This window comes from Saccostrea cucullata, unplaced genomic scaffold (assembly GCF_032062105.1).
Source record: "Saccostrea cucullata isolate Sc308-1 unplaced genomic scaffold, CSIRO_AGI_Scuc_v1 ctg3048, whole genome shotgun sequence".
Lineage (NCBI taxonomy): Eukaryota > Metazoa > Mollusca > Bivalvia > Ostreida > Ostreidae > Saccostrea > Saccostrea cuccullata.
The window spans coordinates 65,379-77,692 of NW_026918377.1; the positions used below are offsets into that span (position 1 = coordinate 65,379).

The 12,314-nt window shown below is 32.2% G+C and overlaps 2 protein-coding genes across 2 annotated transcripts in view; one reads left to right on the plus strand and one right to left on the minus strand.

Moving 5' to 3' along the window:
* Positions 1-2,437: 2,437 nt before the first annotated feature.
* LOC134264132 (mitogen-activated protein kinase-binding protein 1-like) overlaps positions 2,438-12,314 on the plus strand; it is a 40,726-nt gene continuing 30,849 nt past the window's right edge. Inside the window, exon 1 of the mRNA XM_062746431.1 lies at positions 2,438-2,529. Within this exon, the coding sequence (XP_062602415.1) occupies positions 2,494-2,529 (36 nt within the window). The 5' untranslated portion in view covers positions 2,438-2,493. The remainder of the gene's footprint in view (positions 2,530-12,314) is intronic.
* Positions 4,077-7,747, minus strand: LOC134264123 (tripartite motif-containing protein 55-like). The gene is made up of 2 exons (XM_062746421.1): positions 7,623-7,747; positions 4,077-7,092 (listed from the first exon to the last, which is right to left on the minus strand). The coding sequence occupies exon 2, from the start codon at positions 7,007-7,009 to the stop codon at positions 5,432-5,434; it is 1,578 nt and encodes a 525-aa protein (XP_062602405.1). The 5' UTR covers positions 7,010-7,092; positions 7,623-7,747; the 3' UTR covers positions 4,077-5,431.

Below are 12,314 nucleotides of genomic sequence, written 5' to 3' on the forward strand. Positions count from 1 at the left end.
GAAGGTAATGTATTTTTTAAATACAAAGTACATGTAAAATAAAAATGTTTAATTGTTGTTTTGATTTTTGTCTGTTTTGTTGGTTAATAAAAGAAATCCTTAACAATAGATGCTGGGTATTAGCATGTGAGTGATATGGAGAATGAAACTGTTAACAAATCGATACTCTATAATAAAAATGAGGAAAAGACCAAGTTAAATATCCTAGGAGATCTATGTACCGTTTCCTTAAAAACATTTTGTTCGGAAATCATATCCAAGTTTAATTTCTATTGTATACACAAGAACTCCGAAGTTGTTATTATAAAGATGCTCAAGTTTCTGTTTGTAAATATATAGTTTTTGAGCTCATTAGTCATCCAACAAACTTTTGGAAGTTAAATTGGGGTACTTATTGCACCCCGGTATTAGCAGACCTTCTTTTATATCCATATGAAGCAGAATTTATTAAAACCTTAAACATTCATAGAAGAAAACACTTGGTAGGACCTTCAACTGGACATTAATGTATATCGACGATTCATTAATGTAGATGTCGACACAATGTATCCCAGTAAACTTGAAATAAAAGATGCCACCGAGTCTGTCATCTGTTTCATATTTGGACATTTTACTAGAAAAAGACGTCAATGGTTACCTAAAACAAAACTTTATGACAAACGTGATAATCTTTTTCTATCGTCAACTTCTCTTGTCTATGAAGCAATATATCCTTATAACTTGCATATAAGGTTTACGTTTACCAGGTGATTCGATACAAAAGAGCATTCTCTGCCTATGACCAGTTTTTAAAACGAGACAAGCCATTGACAACAAGTTAGAAGGATATCAACAGTCTCATTTCGAAAATTCTATCAGGTCGATACAATGACCTTGTCAGCAAATGTAGTCTAACTTAAAGTCGAAAGTTAAGTAAAGTGTTCACACTAGGTAATTGTTAGTCCATTCTTTACACTGAACTATGTACGATTTCGTTTATCCGATCATGACAAAGAGCACACGACGGGTGTGACCAGTCGACAAGGAATGCTCACTCCTCCTTTTTAGAGGTCCGTGTTGTCTCTGCTCCCTATTTGTATTGTTCCATTCAAATTTTGAGCTTGAATTTTGTTTTCTTCTTCAAATTGTATTGCAAATTATCTAGAATATGATTATTTATTTATTAATGCAATGCATAAATTTTGCCTTATTCTTCATATGACCTCAAAGAATGAAATTGTTTTAGAGAAAAGAGAGATAGACTGAAAGAGAAATACTCATCAAAAAAACATGTGGGAGTTGTTGTTCCTTGCACAATTTCATATTTTTTGTTCCAAGAGTTTAAGATTTTGGCAAAGGCCATGGTGTCTAAATTGTTCCTAAACTATGTGGTTTATAAAATTTAAACTTTTACAGTTTATAAATGTTTCATTGATTAACAGATGAAAAAGTGTCATTTGAAAAAAAAATTGGGAAAAATATTTTTTAAAATATACATTTTAAAAAATCGACCTGCTAAAAGTCGTACATACTGAAAACCATCATTGCAAAGATACTGTAGACGTTCTGTTTTCCACGGGGTCATAATTCTCTATTTCTGTTCAATCCGCTGGTAGAAAATTACGCGGATATCATAAGAGATATATGCCTTATATGAATATTAACTTCGATGGGACAAATTTCCGCGGATAATTTGTGACCACGTACATAGCGTAAGTCAATACCACGCGAAAAGAAACTACTTCTACAGTATATTTAGCAATGAAGAATAAGGTGGACGTGAATTGTCTCTGAAAGGCTGTCATTGAAAGTATGACATAAATAAAGACTAGACCTCCTATAAAAATCGCCATTTGCAATGTTCTTTCGGTTTCAAATCTTAAGATTTGGACAAAAATAAACACGGAAAGGAATTTAACTTTTCAGATTCTACAGAAGTCTATCTTACCCTTCATTGATATTGCAATCAAGGCTTTCACTGAAATTAATTACGTTTATTTTTAAAATATATTTTTTTTAAATATAATTTTTCTTGTTAAATATTTTTAAGTATTTGTCATCAAGTGACAATTTCTTTATTTAATGTCACACCAATGATGTCCTAAAATATTTAAGATATAGGCATTTAATAACCTACATTACATCTAATTGTGTTATATTACCTATGTTTTATACAACACATGATGGTTTAGGACTTTCGTGACAAGGCGAATACTAACAAGGATTTTAACTTTTGCGAACTGTATGTTTGGAATTGATTTCATATGTTTATAGATATATTGTATGAGGTAAAAAATATTTTTCTGCATACTTTATTTCAGAATAAAAGATAAGCAAAACAATGCTAAAATTTGTTTTTCCAAGAAAGAATTGTGTAAACTCGATGATAACCCAGTTATGTAAAAATGCTGTCTAGGTCCACAGAAATCCTCACAGGATAAATAACTGAACTGGACAACGACCCAGGAGCAGGGATTTTGATTGGTTGATGTAGATATATTAAGGACATTAGTTATGCCTGGCGCTGGTGCTTTCTTGCACAGTGGTAAAGTTCTACCCACTTTTCAAAAACGCAGGACTAGACATTAAAGATATCGATCCACACTGAATATTTAATTTCAACCCTGAGTTGAGCAAGTAGAGGATTTTTAAAGTTTATTGCAAATGTAATTTATGTACCTTCTTTATGTTAAAAAAATCTTATTCTTTGGAATTGTCTTTGTGAATAGATATACATTTGTATATAAGATTAATTTCAATTAACAGCTTGAAACATTTGAAAAAGTTAAAAAGATGTGGTTATAAATGCTGCTATCATTAATTTGTGCTGATTACTATAAGGAAGAACTAAAGTAGAAATGGTTGGGCTAGTACAGGCATCATCATCAATTTTTACCTTGACCTTTTATTTGACCTTGACCTCACATTTCTCAAATTGTGTTTCAGTCAGTTTTAATTACAGACATCATTTCTAGATATTTTATCATACTTCATACCTTGATACATATTGATGAGAGATATGCAACTGCGTCAACATTTTTGACCTTGACATTGCCTTTGACCTTGACCTCATTTTCCCTAAATCAGTGTCAAACGAAATATGCTGATATATACTGATTTAAGCAATTCAACTGCATCAACAATTTTGACCTTGAAATTTTATTTGACCTTGACGTCACTTTTATCAAATTGTGTTTAAGTCAGTTTTAATTAAAGACGTCATTTCTATATATTTTCATCACACTTCATATGTTGATACATATTGATGAGAGATATGCAACTGCATCAGCATTTTTTTACCTTGACCTTTCCTTGGACCTTGACCTTACTTTTTCTAAATTAGTGTCAAACGTGATAAGCTGATAGATATTGAGGTTAGCATTTCAAGTATATCATCATTTTTTACCTTTACCTTTCATTTGACGTTGACCTCGATATTATCCATTTGTGTTTAAATAAATTTCAAAGAAACCATTTTCAATATTTTTTCATCTTCATATGCTGATACTTACTAATGAGAGCTTTTTAACTGAATCAACAGTTTTTGTCTTTGGCATTTCATTTGAGCTTGACCTCACTTTTATGAAATTAGTGTCAAACTTCATAATAATGTTGATACATACTAATGTAAGCAATTCAACGGCATTACCATTCCAGATATTCTGATCAATTTTTATACACATACAAATTTTCATTACTAATAATGCTTTACTAATATACCCCCGGTGGGGCATTCATGTCCTATTGACATATTTCTAGGTTAATTCTAGGTTAATATGAGGTAAGCAGAGTGAATCACAGCTTACCAGGTACTCCTTGAGTGATATGCATAACCATGATAGCTTTTTTGCAGAGAGACTCAGATTTATGTATCACAATATATGTTTTAAAGATCAAGTAAATAAAATTTTGGTGTAGAATACCTACATAATTAATTAATCAAGGTAGAATACACTTGTATATAATTCTTTTTCTTTGGCTATAAAATCGTTTTTCTATGGGCAGAAAAGCATGACTTGATTGTCAGTGTCAACAAATGGATAATAATCCAGAGATGCTCGGATCTATATCATTACATGGAATATAAGTAAAAACAATATTGTTGATGATTTTATTATGTTCATTAAACAGTGTTGAAGCATTGTTATTTCTTCTTCTAGGGTTGGTTTCAATCTTCAGGAGAGGTTTTGTGGAAAGGTTACCTCAAATGATTTAGCACACACATATTTGTAGCATTCCTGGACTTCCCTAAAACTATATATCGGCAGAATTGAGTGATGCCTAATCAGAGAAGATAACTTTAAGATACAGTTTATGAAAAAATATCTTATATTAATATCAAACATGTTACATTGATATTAAACACATGCTGAAACATTCATCATTTGAAATTCATCTTTGACAAAACAAGGAATATGACTACGTGTATATGTAAACCCAATCTTTAGTAAATGCACTGACTTGTCTGAAGTATCCTTAAGGACGTTCGATCTTAAGATTTTGAGCGTATTTTGGTCAGGTCCTTTATTTATAAAATTATGCATCATTTTAAAGTTCTAACATTAAATTTAAATTCTACAGTGCAAATTTAACTATATTCAATGAAAATACCGCGATTAAATTCCATTCAAGTAGAATTTAGCTCGGGACTTTATTTTGTGGCGGAAAGTTTTTTAGACGAAAATGATCAGTTTTTCTATTTTGAACTATATCACAGTACTGTTAATTTTGGATTCCTATTTCTCAATCCTGGTTGCACACAAAGCTGTTTTTGCAGTGAAATGTTTTATGCTGGTTCTGAAATGTCATTTAAATTATTTCTAATGAATTCTACCAAATCTGACAAATCTAGTAAATATATTCTGAAAACCCGGGAAAAAATTGAACCAATTTTAAACGTAAAATTGACACTTTGTTAGTAATATCTAAAAATTTACATTATATACCTCCACTTTTGATGTCTTTTTCTATATATTCAAGATAAATTTGATCTATTTGCTTAAAATCAGAAAAAGGTTAAGACTTTAAAATAATTTTCTTGCTTATTAAATTTTCAATGCTCGAAAATTAATTTATATTAGTGCAAAGAGGTCAAATAATGGATTATTCGAAGCAATTTGAAACATTTCTTAGTCACAATTTTTAAGTGTTTTATTTTAAACAAACTTTGAGTTCATTTTGTTTCATGCTTTAATTGGATAAAAATATTGGAGGGAAAACGTCAAAAATTTAATTTTTAATTAAGACACAAATTTCAGTGCAAAAAGGTCATATCAAATGTACTGTAGCGCCAAAAGAAGTGTATCGACCCCTATTTTTTAATTTGATTTTAATTAACCCATGTATATAGAAACTAAAACTATATATTGGCAAAAAAAGTTTATGACTTTAAATATTAGCATCGAACGTAGTTAAAATGCTACATTATATCATGCTATGCAGTACAATAGCATCAGTGTAGATATTTGACTTTCTTCACTTGTTTTATCTCAACTTGAGCAACGAGCAGATTGTCATTTGTATCTGTACACAGTCCCCAGGGTTCACTCAGTCCACAGTCTATGTAACGGAGGAACTGTCCATCCTGGTCTATGATGTGGACACATTCATTGTAATCATCAGCGGTAAGAATGTGGCTCTGACTGTCTGTGGTGATTCCTCGAGGATAGAATAGTTTGTTCTTTGGAGCAGGGGTATGTCCAGTGTACCTGAATCTCAGTTTCCCGGCCTGATTGACCACCACTACTGCTCTAGCTCCCTCATCAGACTTACAGATATCCAGGTTCCTGTTCTCAGTTATATATCTGTCATAAAAACCAAATGAATAGAGAGGGTTACCTTGATCATCAAATTGAATGGTTTGTTTCTCTGTGAAGCCAGAGTAACGGACAACTTTTGTTTGTTCGTCATCATAACTGTCCATGATAACCAGCAGGTCACCAGAGGAGGTACTACAGACACCTTTAGGTCTCCAGTTCTGTAGTCTGATCACCTCCTTTATCTTCTTATTCTTCACAATGTTCACGGTTCCATCATTGGAATCAGTATAAACTAGGTCTCCACTTTTTGTCACTGTTATGTCAGTTGGCCATTCCCTTGACTTGGTTCTGATTGACTTGAGTAGTGATCCCTGATTGATACTGTAGAGTTTCATGGTGCTGTCACCTCCACTTGTCCAGATTTCTTCATCACTCAGACAGGCAACATTGTAAAGGTCTTCATACCCAGTGTCTATGGTGGTGACAGTCTCTGGTTCTGGGGGTGAAAACTTCATACTGTAATAATGTTCATCTGAAGTGAGGGAACTTAGCGTTAAATCTCCAAACATGTCATGAAATTCTTTTTCTTGAATTTTTCCTGGCATGAATTTAGGTATAGATGACACAATTTTTTGTGGAAGCTTTTTGTATCTATCTACATTGAATTTAACGCCGAAGAGTTTTGACAAGTCATTAGAGTTTATAGTGGAATTAACTGCATCAATTTCATCCTTGATGTCAGACATTGTTTTGTTTATTTCATCCAGATGTTTCTGTAGAGTTTGTAACTGTGTGATTTTCATCTCATCAACTTCAGCTTTAAGTTTCTGGACAAGTTTGTCAATTTCTCTGTGCCAGTCCTCTCCATGTTTTGTTATGGCTGTTGAGAGATCTCCATATTCCTTTTCTAACTGACTCATTCTGTTTTGTTCATCGGAGGCAATTTCCTGGAATATAGGGTAAATTGTCTCTTTCAATTTGGTATTTTCGTTGGATATTTTGTTCTTTTGTTCATCCAGAATTTGCAAAATAGTTATGAATTTATGACCAAGATGTTGATCAGATGCAATGCAAGTGTTGCAAACAGGAATGTCACATTGTTTACAGTACATTTCACTTCGTTCTTTGATGTGAGTTTTACATCCAGGGTAGAGGGGAGTGGATTTCTTGACCTGGTATTTGACGACTTTGTGATCCTTGGATTCATTTGTTGAGATGTGCTCTCCCACACAGGCCTTACACAGGTTGACAAGACATGTGTCACAGTGCATCTATACCACAGCGGTCTCACACAGGTCACATCGCAATACGTCCTGGGCACTGGTACGGGGGTCCATGATTAGAAGTTTTGTCTCTTGAATATACACAAATCCTTGTGAATAATTATTGACAAATAAAATATGATATGAAACAAAAAAATATAACAGAAATGTGTTTCAGAAAAATTAAAAACTGAATATCATGATTTGATGTATTTGAGACTGTTTGCTATGATCAATTAAATCGTTCAGTTTTTCAATAGATCAATCAAAAGAGTTTAAAAACTGAATCAGAGTGTGTCGAAACAGTTTTTCTTAGGATTTTCTCGTGATGAGCTATGACTAGTAAATTGTCCTAATTTTGAAGGCCAAAAGATGGCTGTGAAAATCGTAAAATTATTCAAAAAGTTAAGATCGCTAACTTAGGCACAGTTATGCTCAATTTACCAGTATATATATTAAGTTTAATGTACAAAGGAAAAGCCAGAGAAAGAAATTCTTGATAAGGAAATCTTTACAAAAATATAGTGAAATCTCATTCCAATGATGAAAAAATATATTTCAAAAAACTGATTTAAGGTCATTTTAAAAATTAGAAATATATATTCTTAAGGAATAAACCTACCTGATTTTCAGGGGACAATAATGGTGTCAGCCCAGTACAAGTCCTCTTTCTCTTTACTCAGGTCGGATGACAGTAGCCAGTTTAAGTTTGTCAAGTGCTTTACAATTTATACTACAAGTGCTTTAATATCTAGGTTATATTTTAATAATGTCAGCGTTCAGGAAGAATTTAAGTTTTACTCAAGCACAAAACTTGCAACACTTAAAGAAAAAAAAATTGAAACTAAAATTGGTTTATACAAGGAGCAAGCTGTAGAACTCTTTGAGTTTGAAAGAAGATGTTATTCCCATTTTCATGATTTTAAATTGAATGATATAAGATTGTAAAGAGATAAAAAGTTCAGTAATTATACATGTTATAAGCACAAAATATATCAAAGTCCATTTTTGATATTTATTTATTATATACATAATTTTACTGTTCATTTTACACTATCATGTGACGTAGTGATCCGACTTTCCAGATCACCACACTGTGGTCTTCTGAATCCATATCACCACTCTATGAAACCGCTGAAGTAATACGTACAATTGATCTCTTAAAGTTTTACTTTGCTATATTTAGCTAGTTATGAGGGGGTTTATAATAAAATTATCATTATAACATAACTTGATCCGAAGCCCAAAGAACATGCATCTAACAAATAAGCATTCAATAGTAAATTTCAGAATTATATATCAACTTAATGTTGTGTCTTTATTTTACCAAAATCTTGCCTCAAGCTTCCTCACAGTATTGGCCCAGCGGAAGAAAATTTAGAATCTTGCTTTGATTACACATATGTTTGCTGAGAAAATTTACAAGATGATATTTCTAGGCCTGAGTATTACAAGCTACCTAACGATACAATACATATCACAATATGGTCATGCAATACAACATGTATCATGTTACATCTGTCAACAATTAAATTAGCTGATATCTTTACATATTTTTGCTTGTTAACCTCTACAGTTATAGAACATATAAAAAAGATAAATTGACACCCTTAATCGAAGTTATATATAGGTGAAAATATAGTCTAAGCATTGTAGTTTTTCATTGCTACCTTGTTTTCAATCATTTTGTAACATAAAAATATTTCAGTTTTTCAGATAGAATTTTCAAATAACACAAAGAACATATCACGATACATACATTTCAACACAATATGCGTATCGTGAGACCTTGCTATCAATACGATCGATATATTGCCGTGTTGTTACACCTCTAGATATTTTTTATCATAGTAAACAAGGATTTCTTAGTGTATTGATTTTTTAGTCAATTGATTTTTTCACCACTTCTTTTTTTGAAATAATGAAATATAGTCTTATTACAATACTTTTTAATACTTTGTACAATAAAATAACTTTTTTGTTAAAACACCAACTGCAGTCTTGGAATAAATATTCATTTTGTGTTTAAACATAATCTATGCAAAGTGAAAAGTTGATTTTTTTATAATGTAAATATTTTGAACAATTAGCGTGCATCCGGATTTTATGATTTATGATGCACATTATGTTTAAGGGTAAGATCAATTGAATGTAAGTCAGAAAAGTCAAAAGGGGGAAATATATTTACAAAACATCCCTTCACCAACCAAAAAAAATTGAATTAAAAAAAACCAATTAAACCAACAACAACAACAAAAAAACCCCAAATAACTAATTGCTGTTGTCCTGAAAGTGGCATAATATATTCCATATATGCAAAAAGGCTGTATAGCCTACACATAATTTTCTCAGGAATAAAAATGTGAAAGGGCCGGGAGTTGATAATAAATTGTACATATTGTTGCAAATGCCAAAAAAGAATTTTTGCAAATCCGCACTTTTATACCTATCCGAATATGTTTACAGTTTTGCTCTACATATCTGAGGACAAAACTACGGTTGTATTTACTCAGCACTTTTTAAAGTCAAAGTTCAAGTGTTAAAAGTACTAAGGCTGTATAAGAAAATTTCATTAAAAGCAACAGGAAGCCATAATAAGTGCAGGAAACGAATAGATAATTAAAATGTCATTTTTTAGAAGGAAATTCAGCGTCTTGATCGAATGTTGTATTCAGAAAGGAAGTTTCTTTATTTTCTGAGTGGAATAAAAGGATTTAAGTTAAGAGATCTCAGTTTTGCTAATTGGTCTTCATATCTCAATATAAACTGTGAATACATCTACAACATTATTTTTACTGGTCAAATTAAAATTGTAGATGTCTGAATTTGACAAAAACGTCCCTTTGCTCCCCCCAATCACTGTAGGAAAGCTGTAGCTGCAGATCTGTCGCGTTATGGTTTTATATATTTGTCTTTGACCATAACGCTACAGATCCCGTAATGCAAAAAAGGTGCAATTTACGGCGCAAGTTTTTTTGCGCACTTTTGGGGAGAATTTCTCCACTTTCCAGTATTGGTCAATTAACTACCTTTCACTAAAAATTACTAAATGAGCGTTATGGTCAAAGACAAATATATAAAACTATAACTCTACAGAACTGCAGCTAGGAAAGGTGATGACTGTGATCTATATAACGGTCATCAAAACATGTCGGCCGGGTCAATCAATTGATTTTATATGGCGATTACAAACATTATTCAGTAAAAAATGAGTAATTTAAGGTATTGATGAAGCGAAAATCGATGTGATCTCCACGCCAGCATAGTTTTTGTTTACCCTAGTAACCGAAAATGAAAGAAAAACGCCTTTGAAATTTTGCAGTACGATGACCGTAACAAAACACATTCCAATGAGAAGATGATGACTGTTACACAATTACAAAGATGACCATAATCTTCATAGGCGTCGGAACCGGGGGGGGGGGGGCTTTATTTTTTTCCAAATATATACTTAGTATATACATTAAATATTGCTGCGTAGGTTTAGCCCCCCCCCCCCACACTTTCCACAGACACGTTGCAGTATAGGTTAAAAATGGGGAAAGCGGTGGTGTTCAGAAAAAAAATTGCTACTGAAGTTTGAAGGTTTTTTTTAAGGTAAAATTTATTTTACACTTAGCCCCCCATTTTCGATTTGCTTCCGACGCCAATGATCTATGAACAAAATCATGCAAAATGCATTGAAAATCTTATTCAAAATCAATTCATGTTTGTAACCATGCGATAGGCAACATAGGGAGCCCTTTTCCACTCTTTTTGAAACATACCTTTTCTATTGAAAATGATCATTGAAAAAGGGACACCCTCTCCTCCCAACTTTTCATTGCAATGTATAATGATTTATTATACTCAAGTAAGACAGTCATTAGACAGTCATTAGAAAGTCATTAGACATAAGGCCGCCATTAGAGAATGGAAATTAAACTGAACTAGTAGTACGAGATATTTATAAAGTTGATTCACTGAAAAACGAACTGATGGTTTCGAATTTTTTTTTTTCAAAATTAATGGAGGGGTGTTAAAGACAACGACAAATTAGCTTTAAAAGTTGAAAAGCAAAATAATAAAGGAATATTGTCCAAACTCTATAAAATTCTTCTAACTCTCTTTTACAAGAGGGGGTTAAATTTTAACTTAAATAATTTTTTTGGACATTATTTGGCTGTGCTGAAACAAAGCAGGGGACAATCTTTCAATGAACATTTCAACACATTAAATGCTGTATTTGAAAAATAAGTGGTAGGAAAAAACACACACCCCCCGGTCACATTTTTTTAATATCCAGATAAGTTGTACATCTCACAGCTATATCATAGACAAAAAATTTCGGTGCTTGCAAAACTTTTTGTAGGTATATATTTACTTATTTAAATCAAGTGTAGATAGACATACAAGGCAAGAATTTTGCTTTGTGACCGTAGATGTTAATAATTAATATCTAAATATATTTCATTAAATGTATGTAATGAAATTCAAGCTTCACTATTGCATGTTTTCTTAGTTGTATAATGGAACTCAGAATGGTTCCTGGTTGCCAGAACGTTAGACTACGATCACAGGCACTTGACGTATTTAAACTTTCTTTTCATAACTACATGTAAAAATATCCCCTATACTATAATAATAACCCTTAAGTAAAGGGGATACTTTTATTGATGTGTTTGTGAAACACTATGCGCCCGAGGGCAACATAATTCGAAAAAGCTATTTTTAGCATATATGTGACAGTCAAGGTCACATGTCACAAGTGTTGTTTGAAAGAACTTGATTACTGAAGTATGCACACAAAATATGAAGTCTCTATCTCCTATGGTTCAAAATTTTTGGCAAAGTTACGAAAAAGCTATTTTTAGCCTATAGGTCAGTCAAGGTCACCAGGTCATTTACCTTGCTGTCATTTGAAAGAACTTGATTAGTGGAGTATGCATACCAAATATGAAGTTTATATCTTTCATTGATCAAAAGTTATGATGAAGTTAAAGTTAAAGTTTGCAGAAAAGGCTATTTTAGCATATAGGTCACAGTCAAGGTCACAAGGTCATTGTCCTTGGTGTCATTTGAAAGAGCTTCATTAGTGGAGTACGCACACCAAGTATGAAGTCTCTATCTTTTATGGTTCAAACGTTATGGCGAAGGTTAAAGTTTTCAAACAAACAAACACACAGACAGACAGAACAAATACAATATAAGTCAATAAAAAATATAAGCTAAAAAAGGTTAAAATCGTCAAGCGTCATGACTACGATGTGTACAAATCATTATTTTGACGCTTATCGCCCCTTTTGATAATTTTTCACTCATATGGAGACGCCAC